The sequence below is a fragment of the Schistocerca piceifrons genome, chromosome 1 (assembly GCF_021461385.2).
Source record: "Schistocerca piceifrons isolate TAMUIC-IGC-003096 chromosome 1, iqSchPice1.1, whole genome shotgun sequence".
NCBI classification, from domain to species: domain Eukaryota; kingdom Metazoa; phylum Arthropoda; class Insecta; order Orthoptera; family Acrididae; genus Schistocerca; species Schistocerca piceifrons.
Genome location: NC_060138.1, coordinates 403,045,184 through 403,057,785, shown reverse-complemented (window position 1 = coordinate 403,057,785; position 12,602 = coordinate 403,045,184). Strand labels below are relative to the sequence as shown.

The 12,602-nt window shown below is 38.3% G+C and overlaps 1 protein-coding gene across 1 annotated transcript in view; it reads left to right on the top strand.

The window, feature by feature from the left end:
* LOC124788618 (eIF-2-alpha kinase GCN2) overlaps positions 1–12,602 on the top strand; it is a 312,712-nt gene that overhangs the window by 129,827 nt on the left and 170,283 nt on the right. The window contains exon 8 of the mRNA XM_047255891.1: positions 11,569–11,688. Coding sequence (XP_047111847.1) covers positions 11,569–11,688 — 120 coding nt within the window. The remainder of the gene's footprint in view (positions 1–11,568; positions 11,689–12,602) is intronic.

Below are 12,602 nucleotides of genomic sequence, written 5' to 3'. Positions count from 1 at the left end.
TATACCTTTACATCCTTACATTTGTCCTCTAGCTATCCCTGCTTAGCCATTTTGCACTTGCTGTCGATCTCATTTTTGAGACATTTGTTTTCCTTTTCCCTGCTTCATTAACTGCATCTTCTCCTTTCATCAATTAAATTCAATATCTCTTCTGTTACTCAAGGATTTCTATTAGCCCTCGTCTTTTTACCTACTTGATCCTCAGCTACCTTCACTATTTGGTCTCTCAAAGCTACCCATTCTTCTTCTACTGTATTTCTTTCCCCCATTCTTGTCAATCGTTCCCTAATGCTCTCCCTGAAGCTCTCTACAACCTCTGGTTCTTTCAATGTATCCGGGTCCCATCTCATTGAATTCCCACCTTTTTGCAGTTTCTTCAGTTTAAATCTACACTTCATAACCAATAGATTGTGGTCAGAGTCCACATCTGCCCCTGGAAATGTCTTACAATTTAAAACCTGGTTCTAAATCTCTGTCTTACCATTATATAATCTATCTGACACCTTTTAGTATCTCCAGGGTTCTTCCATGTATACAACCTTCTTTCCTGATTCTTAAACCAAGTGTTAGTTATGATTAAGTTATGCTCTGTGCAAAATTCTACCCGACTGCTTCCTCTTTCATGTCTTCCCCCCCAATCCATATTCACCTACTGTATTTCCTTCTCTCCCTTTTTCTGCTATTGAATTCCAGTCACCCGTGACTTAAATTTTCACCTCCTTTCACTATCTGAATAATTTCTTTTATCTCATCATATATTTCATCAATCTCTTTGTCATCTGTGGAGCTAGTTGGCACATAAACTTGTAATACTGTGGTAGGCAGTGGCTTCGTATCTATCTTGGCCACAGTAATGCGTTCACTATACTGTTTGTATTAGCTTACCCACATTCCTATTTTCCTATTCGTTATTAAACCTACTCCTGCATTACCCCGATTTGATTTTGTATTTATGACCCTGTATTCACCTGACCAGAAGTCTTGTTCCTCCTGCCACCGAACTTCACTAATTCCCACTATATCTAACTTAAACCTATTCATTTCCTGTTTTAAATTTTCTAGCCTACCTGCCCTGTTAAGGGATCTGACATTCCATGCTCCGATCCGTAGAACACCAGTTTTCTTTCTCCTGATAACAACGTCCTCCTGAGTAGTCTCCACCCGGAGATCCGAATGAAGGACTATTTTGGCTCCAGAATATTTTACCCAAGAGGACGCCATCAATCATTTAACCATACAGTAAAGCTGCATGCCCTCGGGAAAAATTACGGCTGTAGTTTCCCCTTGCTTTCAGCTCTTTGCAGTACTAGCACAGCAAGGCCGCTTTGGTTAGTGTTACAAGGCCAGATCAGTCAATAGTCCAGACTGTTGCCCCTGCAACTACTGAAAAGGCTGCTACCCATCCGTTGTGGTTGCACCTACGGTACGGCTATCTGTATCGCTGAGGCACGCTATCCTCCCCACCAACAGCAAGGTTCATGGGGTGGGGGGGGTCATTTTCTTTGATAACAAGAGAATTGTGCATGAAGGATTTGTCCCACCCAACCAAACAGTGAATTCCACGGACTGCTGTGATTTTTTACGCCGGCTCGGTGAAAATGTGCGGCAATGACGGCCTGAACTTTGGCGTCAAGGGAACTGGCTGCTGCATCACGACAATGCGCCCTGTCACACGTCCTTGCTCATCAGGACTTTTTTGGCAAAAAACAACATGGCAGTTGTACCCCACCCACCGTACCCACCATATTTGGCACCTTGCGACTTCGTGCTATTCCCAAAACTGAAACTCAATTTTGAAAGGCCGTTGGTTCGACATCTAGAGAGGATTCAAGAATCATCGCTGGCGTTGATAAATACCCTCAAAGAACAGGACTTCCAGAAAACATTTGACCTGTGGCAAAGTCCTGGGACCAGTGTGTACGTGCGGATGGGAACTACTTCGAGGGTGATGGTGAACATTAGCCCAAAGGTAAGGTTTTCAACAGATGGCAGCAGCAGCCCCGAAAATTTTGGATTGCACCTCATATTAAGTAATTGCCATTTTATGGCAGAATCCGCATCTATTTCATGTTTATCACAGAATGCGAATTTTTCCAGTCCCTGCTAACAAGGTAGTCAGAAAATCAACTTCAGAGAAAAGATTAACGCTTAACTCACAAAACTCTATGCGTAGAGTTTCTGATATAGAACTATTGTAAAAGCAAAAATTTATTGCCTCAGATTTGTGAAAGTCAGTTAAGTTGATTGTTTTAAATTCTTTGGATTGAGGGTAGACGGAGAGATTTCTTGAGACTATCACATTTAAAATCTTGTACAGGAAAGAATGCTGCCGTCTTCATTATAAAAATAATCTCCAATGCCTCTGACACTGAAACATGAAGTCTCATTTATTTTGCTCATTTTCGCAATGTAATCTTACGTGGTGTTAATTTTGTGTAACTTCGTGCACTCATCAAGAATATCCTTAGCCCAAAAAAGGGCTGTCAGACTGAGCTACAGTGTCAGTTTGCGAACTTTCTGCAGGCTGTTGCTCGAGTATCTTAAAATTCTAATTCTGCCAGCCCAGTATATATATATTCCATTATGGAATCTGTTGTTAACAGTGTTGACTCATTCAGAAGGAATTGCAACATCCACCCAGTGAACACGAGACATAACACTTTCTTTACCATTACACAGAAAGTTTTGCACTACTAGCCAGATGCTGTTTTCAGTAGGATTCCAGCAGAGCTGAAAAAAATTTAGTGACAAACCCCAAGCACTCAAATCAAAGTTGAAAGGTTTTTCATGTGGCACAATCTTATTCTTTGTAGGTATTCCTCACAGTAGTTAAGAACATTTTTCTGTAATGTGTTAAGTACACATATATTTTCTCTCAGTTCAATATGAGATATATACCATCGGCTCTGGATGTTGAGTGAAGCAGTTGTTAGTGGACAGTGTCTGGTGCACCTCGCTCCTACTGCATCTGTTTTTACTTGATTCACTCATTAAGTCCGTAGTTGCTTGGCTGGAATAGTTTCTAGTATGTAAAATGACATGATGTCTTTGGGATCATATGTTGCAGTGTGCCATTTAGCTACTAATAATTTTCTCAAAGGTAAAATTTAGCTATCCCCATGCCGTAATCCTATTCCACTCACCTGAAACACGGTGTGTGAAAATTTTCTGCTCAATCTGATAACTGCTAAACAATCCCCAAATACCTAAATTTGGAAAAAAAGTGTATACATTGATTAATTCTATGCAAAAGAGATACATTTTCCTCCAACCCCCACCCCGCCATTTCCAATTTTATTCTAAGTAAAAGTTGTGGAGAAATGTCAAGTCCATTGCACCAGTTGTTAAAATATATAATGAATCAAATTTTGTTAAAGATATTTTCAAGGTTTCCTGAAAAATGGGAAAACTTTAAAAACATTTGTGCGTTTGTTAGTGTGCACGCAATGCATATTAATGTACAACTTTCTTTGAACTAGCCATTTGAGCAAATAGACATTAAACAGTATTTTTAATTATTATTATTATTATTATTATTAAAGAAAGGATTGGACCAGTAGGATATATTTTAAATTTCCAGCAATGAACTGTGAAAGAGCGTGTTTTTCAGTTTCTTCGTTGAGCAAGTACTAAGAGGTAGAAAAGATGAGAACTAAATGTTTGTAAAGGAAGAAGAATCACTTTTGCACCAATTTTTAACCCTTTAGTGCTTCTTGGCTATTTTTTCACCTTTTTTTACCTTTGTCAGCATGCAGCATAACTTGCACTGTTTGTCTTAATCACGGTTGTTTCATCATCATCATTATTTAAAAGACAGAATCGTAGTGTTAGAAAATAAGTACCAGGGGTGGTAGAAATTTATGACATGTCAACCTTGCTAATGTTCAGGTCAGTATTCTGAATCAACCTTGCTAATGTTCAGATCAGTATTCTGAAAATTTATCATTGACCCATCAATAGGAAATACATTAGAAGATGCTTTAATTGCTTCTGATGAGACAGGAAAGAGAGGAAGTAAGTTTATAGGGTCGAGAGTGATGCCAGAAAGAATGAAAAAGGAAAATACATCTTGGATATTCCATGGTCATCAGTCCACATATTCACAAGCATGAGCTCCTGGAGGTTACGAAATTAACAGCAGGGAAACTGTTTATCACTTCGGATTGTGATACAAGAGAAGGAATTTGTAATGGTGTCTTGAACAGTTGCCTGAACATTAAAGCCTACTTTTTGATTAGTTGAAGGCTCTTATTGTGCTTACAGCTGTTCCTGCGGTTCAATATTCACAAGAACAAGAGTTGCTGTAGGATCTACCAGAGCTTTTAGAGTCTCCTTTGATTGCTTGTGCAGCTCCCTCATTTGAGAGCATATCATAGGCATCTTAAGATAAGTTCAATAACAGTAATATTAAGAAAAGTATAGACACCGTAAAGGTGACACATTGAGTCACAGACAGGCACAACGAAAAGACTTTTACCCATTATAGCTTTCGGCCAAAGCCTTTTACAGCAAAGAAAAAACACACACACACACACACACACACACACACACACACAAAAAACCAAGCACGCTTCATGCACACATGACCACTGCCACCATCATCAGCTCTGACCAGAATTCAACACCACTAGGAATTTTCCCTCAGACGCTGCACCTGAAATTATAAGAGATAATCAAATGAAAACGAGACAAGTAGAAAAAAACTAAACAAACTGTTTATTATTCCAAAAGTAATCACCATAATTGTTAATACGTTTATCCCATTGAGAGACAAGACACTCAGTGCCTTCACGAAAAAATGTTTGAGGTTGCTGAAGGAACTACGATTATACCCAGGTGTGCACCTCTTTATCTAAAGCAAATTGCTGACCACAAATCTAATTCTTCAGTGCTGCTAAAATAAGGAAATCACGTGGGGAACATTGGGACTGTATAGAGGATGTGTAACAGCTTCCTAGAGTGACTTCTGCCCACCTGTTGACAATGCTGTTTCAACTACACTGCAGCAGCTTCTCTGCGAAGCCCTTATTCATCCTCCATCTTCTCCCAATCTCTCCTCACACAATTTCCATATTTTTAGAATCCTGAAGAATGACATTTGTGGCCATCGATTTGTTTCAGATGAAGAGGTGTACCACTGGCTACAATCATGGTTCTGTAGGCAACCAAAATTATTTTTCCATGAAGGCACTGACCAGCTTGCCTCATAGTGAGATAACTGTATTAATAGTTATGGTGATAACCTTTGAAATAATAAACAGTTTATATACATTTTTTATCTGTCTCATTTTCGTTTGACTGCCCCCTTAGACATCAGCATACAATTATTGCTCTCTTCACTGATTGCTGTTGCTTACTTGGCATCTTCTGCTGGGTAGGTAGGCAGTTGTAAGCAGTGCTTTCATGACACTTGAGACAGTCATCTCGACGTCAAGGAGGTAGAGACACGATGAGGCATTTATTATTCATATGACTTGGCAAGAACACCATGATGGCAGCTAGCTGGACAACTTGTGTCTCATGATGGATAGATATCTGCACCGGCAGCCCATTGTTGTGTGTCAAGGTCCTGGCAGCTATGTAGCGAGTGAAACAGTGTGACTGCCCTACCTATTCTCTTACTGCCCAGCTAGCATCAGATGTTTTAGTCATGGCAGATCTTATCATGAAATTATGGCTTTCCTTACAGAGTGAAACTTGGGCTGTTGCATTTCTGACACCAGTTTGTACAAGTGCAAAAGGGAGCATGTCATCATAGTCATTGTGTGAGTATTGTTTAGGGGGTCGTTGAATTATAAAGTGTAGATTTTCATGAACAAATAGGAAGTTTATTCCTTCTTCAGAATATGAATGGTCTCACTCACATTGGTTTGTGAAATCTTAGCTAGATACACAGTGGTCATAAGAAAACGTAAATTTCAGTGTTGGAACAAAATCTGAGAAAAAAGGAATGATAAAGTAATGATAAAGGAATTATAATATTGCTAGCTGAAAGGAGGGATCAGAGTGAGTATGCACGTTGAAAACAATGCTCAGTTGATGGCCATCAGTTAACAAGAGATTTATTGCCCACACTTCATGTTGGCTACCAAGAATGTCCACATATGAGCATGTTGTCAGCAGATCCCATTCCACAGGAACAAACAACCTTTGCCTTAGCAACAGTCCTACTGAGAACGTTGGGCACAGTGAATTATACTTGAACATTACAGAGGAATATCAAAATGAAAAATAAAATAAATAAATTTAAATACTTATCAGACTGACTTGGTGACCTGCACATTAGAGTCAAATCCCCTATTTGTGATGCAGCAAGCTAGTGAATGACAAAACAGTGTTTCATTTCTTCACAGATATTTTTTTTTCCTAGCAGTTTTTATTGAAATGGGCTTCAGTGATCATTGTTCCTCATGTTTTAGTTTTTTACCCATCCCAACCGTGAAGGTGTCTTTCGTCCCCCTCCCCCCTTTCTCTTTTTGTCCACATTTCTTGGCAGTTGTTTCTGTGATGATTTCCATTCATCATAAAGTTTTGAATAACATATCAGCACCCTAGTCAGTTCTTCTAGTAGCACTCTGTGCATTTTGCCAAGAACTGCAAGCTTTTGGAATCAGTAATGCTGTGATTTCCTTTCTTGTAAGCTTTACAGCTCTATGATTATACAGTAAAACTTCATTAACATGAATCCGAAGGGACCAAAAAATCAGGAGTTCGTTTTAAAAAAATTCGTGTTAAGTGAAAAACACAGATTTTAATAAGTATACATGTACAGCAGTACACTAATGTGTAATACACTACACTATCAGTCATGTTATTGTAGACTTATAACACTATAAAGTGATTGTAAAATCCAAGTACTAACAAATTATGTACGTTACTTTCTTGGAAAAAATTCGGTCATGGTTTGCTGACGTTCATGGGAACAATAATATTTTTTAATTTCACAACCAATTGTAATGATAGCGTCCGTAAACCCAGCAGTGACGTTCGATGTTGAAGTGAACCGTTCTAAACAGTCCAAGGTTGTAAACATCTCCTGACGGGTACGTGGAATGGTATCTGTATTCTCTTCCTCTTCACTTTCTTCTGATGGTCCTTCTTGCACCTCCTTCACAGCTTTTGGCACATTCGATTCCACAGAAGCACATACGGTAACATCGTCGTCTACACTAATGAATTCTTCGAAACTAATCCCAGGGTTTGCAACGTCCGGAGAACTGTCCATTCATCAGGTGAAGTGGCATCTTCTACCTCTTGGACATCTTCAGTGTTGCTATGTCTCCAAGCTCTGTTAAAGCAGTTCCCTATATGATGTGGCGATACTGAGTTCCAGGCTGCTGTGATGACTTTTATTGCGTCAAGCATATTCCAATTTGGGGTTGCACTTTTGTTTTCAGCAGCACGAATTGCGGCTCTTACAAGTCGCTTATGATATGCTCTCTTTATGAGAGAGATTATGCATTGGTCCAAAGGCTGAAGGCGGCTTGTGGCGTTGGGTGGAAAAAACTGAACCTTTATGTTGGATATGTTCAGATCATGAACGTTATGGGCAGTACATCTGTCCAATGTAAGAAGAACATGTCTATTTTGAGCAACCATTCGACTGTTGAAACGAAGAAACCACTTGCGAAATGATGTGCCATCGATGGTGATAGTAGATGCAAGGTAAAGTGTCCATATTTATGTTTTTAAAACAACGTGGGTTTCTCGAATTTACCGATAACCCAGGGACGAAACTTCTCACTGCCGTCAGCATTACAGCACAGTACAACAGTCACACGTTGTTTGCTTTGTACTCCGCCATGACATTTATCACCTTTTATCCCCAGGGTGTGATTTGGAAAAACATTGTAGAAAAATCCAGTTTCGTCCATGTTAAACACATCACACTATGCTCACTTTTCCCTCACTTGGTTGAATTCATGCAACCAACCAGCTGTTCGCACTTTCTTCATCAACTTTATTTGCTTCACCACAAATTTGTACAGATGAAATTGAATGTCTCTTTTGGAACCGATACTACCAACCAGCAGAACAACGGAAGTCTTCAACGCCCATATCTTTAGCAATATCATTTGCTTTTGACTAAATCACAGGGCCAGTTAAAGGTATGTTAGATGCACGCATATGATTGAACCATTCTAGCATTAACGTCTCGATGTCTTCATACTTGGCGGTATGAAGTCGTTTAGATTTGTCTCCAGAACATGATGCCGCAGCATTAATAATTTTTTCTCGATTCTTAATAATTGTAGATAAAGTAGATTTTGCTATTCCAAACTGCTCTGCAGTTGCTGTTTTCTTGGTACCACAGTCCAGTTCATCTAGAATCTTAAGCTTTAAATGTACATTTAGAGCTGTCTGTGTCCTCTTTGCCATTTTCGTGTGCTAATGGTCCCGGTTGTAACTGTAGTTTTTATTCAGTATTCCAGTCCAGTTCTTCTAGAATCTTAAGCTTTAACTGTACATTTAGAGCTATCTGTGTCCTCTTTGCCATTTTCGTGTGCTATGGTCCCGGTTGTAACTGTAGTTTTTATTCGGTATTCCAACTCGATGTGGCTATGACTAACAGAACACCTGTCAAATCTGGCACTGAGTACATTCCCAAATGCTGCTGCACACATTATTGAATGTCTTACGATGTACAACATACTCTGATTGTTGAGGTGATAATCGCGGCTACCAACCTACAATATGTTACAAACGAGTCAGCAATAAGTATAATTAGCTTTGTAGCTACATTTCCTACATCCATTTCATAAAAAAAATTACGCTTTAGAATACTCTTAAGATCAGAAGTTTGTGTTACAGTGAAATTTAATTAGGCTAGGAACTCAAACAGAGTTTGTAATTCGCCTTAACCAAAGTTCATGTTAACCGATAAAACATACCATAAGAACTAATGTATTGCTGGCAGGACCAATATTTTTTTCGCGTTAACCATGAGTTCGTCTTGTGCGAGTTCGCGCTAACGAGGTTATACTGTAGATGCAAATGCTTATGACTTGCTGGTTTGATGTAGTTTGAAACAATAAATGAAAAATCATTCACGAAGGATGCTTCATAAGTGGTTACAAAATAAGGAAACCAAACACTTAACTTAAAAATACTGATGTTACAAAATAATACTGTGTGAGAGGAATCTTTTGCACATACCATCATAACATGGTATTGAATAAAAGCTAATTGTGATGTGATTAATTTTCTAGCAGTCTTTACAGCTGAAAGTGGCATAAACAACTAGACCGTGGGTGGTACCTGAAAGCTGTGGAAAGAAATGGACTTGTGGGTGGGATAACATCATTCACTACCAACAAATTTGTGAAAATTTCAGAAACTTCTTTGCCATTGGGTGTCACTTTGAAGTAGTTTGAGAAGCTAAAATTTTTCACAGACTGATCTTTTGTTGATTGGAACCAGATAAGGGCATGGGAGTTGAACTTCTAAAAAGTCGACAAACCGGGGCCATCCTAAAGTACAGCTTGTCAGCAGTTATGTCCACTTATAAGAAGAACCTTTGATAGTCAACAGAGAGCATCCCGTGAGAAACATACTCTTCATAGTAACAGAGCACTAAATATTTTCAATATTGTTTTTCTAATTGTAAGAATCCAGTAGGACTCACTTCAAAATTTTTACTCCTTCTTCTTCTTCTTCTTCTTCTTCTTCGCTGAAATATTTCTGCTTATACAGGTCATTCACAAAACCTTTTCCAAGCTTCTCTTTTCTCCTACAGTCTGTAGTACAGCATTTCCTTCCATTGCAGACCTAATCGGTACTCATCATCCTTCAACTGGGCGCTCCAACTTTTTCTTGGTCTTCCAGTTGGTCTTCTCCCAGGTTTTGTCAATTTTAGAGCTCATCTTGGAAGTCTTTCTTGTCCCATTCTTTTAAGGTGGCCAAGCCATTTAAGCATATTTCTCTTTGTAGTTTCTTTTAGAGGATTGATCTGAAGGGTGTTTTGTATTGTTTCATTCATTATACTGTCCTTTCTTGTCTTTTCTAGGATCCCTTGTTGAAAGTGCATCTCTGTTGCTTTTATTTTCCTCAGATTATCCATTCTACCTACAAAAAGGCATCCAGCGTATAGCACTTTCGAAGTATGTGATGCCTCTAAGAATAGGACTCTGTTATGAAAGACGGCTACGTCTCATCAGGCAGTGAAACCCAGAGAGCAACCAAATAGCCACTGAAATTACCATCCCTCATCTCTAGCAAGGCTGGTGAGTGTTAGGTCTCTTCAATAGACATCCCAAGCTTTAGAAAACAGTTAAATTTACATTGACAAAAAATACTTCACTTTTTCCCAAATACGTAATGACTAGTTACATTGTACTTAAAATGAGTCCTTATATCTCAAACCTTTGTTTCAAATGTCAGCACTATAAACAAATTTTGCATTTTTAGTCTTGCACACTTATCAGTAAAATATTGTTCGTGGGCATTGCTACTTGGCATTAGTTAAGTTACACTGTAAACTTGTAGTTGATGTGAGCACGTTTAAATGCAAGAGAAAGTAATTAAAAAAGGTATGGCTTTATTTATAATAGAGATAAAAACTGGTAACGCATTTGTTCACTATACAGTTTACACTCATATTGATTGCATTTTCAGATGAAGGTGTCAACTAGTATGTTACCGAAAAGTAGTGTGTGGAAATCTCTGTTGACCATGGTGGAATACATGTTTAATACATTCTTGGCTATTATGACAAGAAGTTCTTTCGTTGGTTGCATTGAGAAACTAGTATTCTCCAGTTAGTGGCCAGGCAGCTATAAGGTGACTTTTGTTACTGAGCCATAGGTGATAATTTACTAAGTATGATACACAAATTAAGTAATAAGCAACAAAGTTAAATTTCTTTAATATGGTAATGGGAAGAACGGGATGAAATTCAAACATTGATATCTCTAAAAGAACAGTTTATTGTATAATGGAAGTGTTGAACAGTAGACATCTGCGTAAACAAGAAGATGAATGTAGCAGCACAGATTCCAGACTTACTAAGCATACAGGCACAGTAACTATGGGAATGTATGTGTGCACGTTTGTGTGTGTGTGTGTGTGTGTGTGTGTGTGTGTGTGTTGGGAGAGGATCTGGTGAAAATTGTGTTATGGTATTCAATGTCTTGAAAGTGCTGAGTTATTGCCAATTATCCAGGCAATATAGATATTAGCTGTCCAAGCTCTGAACAGTAATTATCTACTGTTTATTGTACTAGTGGGGTATTGAGTAAACCAGTTCATCACAACTAATAATATTTTTTGACAGAAGATGTGTTCTTATCAGCCAAGAAGACAGAAACAGTTGCAAGTCACCTGAAATACAGATTAATTCCAACAACAGTCTGTAGTGAAACCAAAGTGTTCAACAGTAAGATTTGGTAACTGACCAAATGTTATAATGTTGAATATTGGTCTGTTTCCTTTCTTCTTCTTCTTCTTCTTCTTCTCCTTCTCCTTCTTCAGTCAAACTAAATAGTAGTGGATATGTATCTAAAATAATGGTGATGCATTGTATTTTTCACTGTTTTGTCAGTAAACGTTTTGTTCTTCCTTTCGTTTCAGGTTTCAAGCATAGAACAGGAGTTAAATTACCTCCACAAATTGAGGCACCCCAATTTAATTCACTATCTCAACATGAAATATTCCCAGGAGAAAGACTGCCTCATTATTTATGTGTTACAGGTAGGTTGAGAAGCGAACAATAGATTCTGTAGGTACTTCACTTAAATTAAAAGTATGGGTGTTATAATACAATAAACACCATGTTGTACATGCGACAGTTGCTGTGAAATGATCCAATATATTTCCAAGCTTATGAAGAAATAGATTCCAATCGTTAACTGAATAGTAGGTGAAGCATGTCACATACGAAATTACTAATGATAAAGCAGAGACACACCATTGTAACCTCTCCTCTTTTCTTATCTTCTCAGAGGATCTCAGTGCTAATTGCAGAATTAGTAATTATCTTGCTGTGGCTTACTGCTGGTGTGTCAATATTTTGCTGTGTCCTCTGTGAGGAACAGACAGATTTTATGATAAATAGCTGCAAAAATCTGAAGTATTGTGTGTGTATATCTCCTGCTTTTGAAGAAATCTTCTCAGTTTATTATCCAAGTAAACATTCTCCTTTGGCAGTGTTTCAAATCCCTCATCATCATCCTCGTCATCATCATCTGGCAAAGGAGATCTAAACTTTTTATAATGTTTCATATATTACATGGTTGGTAACCCAAGGAGATTTCTTCTGTGGATTTTCCCAAAAAAGTCTGCTTTCTTGTATAATCCCTCTGCATGCTGTAAAACCTTACAGATCATATATTTCCCCATATGTAAAGTAGTTTCTTCTCCCTGACTGTGCTGCAGCACATATGTCAGTTTTCATTAAACAATCTAGGGGAAAATTATGGGTACCAGATCATACACATTTCCCTTATTCCAGATTTAGCACCAGTGGACTTACGTCATTCACTTCATCATGAAGGAGCCATGTTATTAAGCATTTCTCCAGAGAAAGATATTAACAGGTAACAAGATATTTGTTCAGTAAGGAACAAGGTCACCTCTGTGATGATTGAAGCAACAACATAATATTC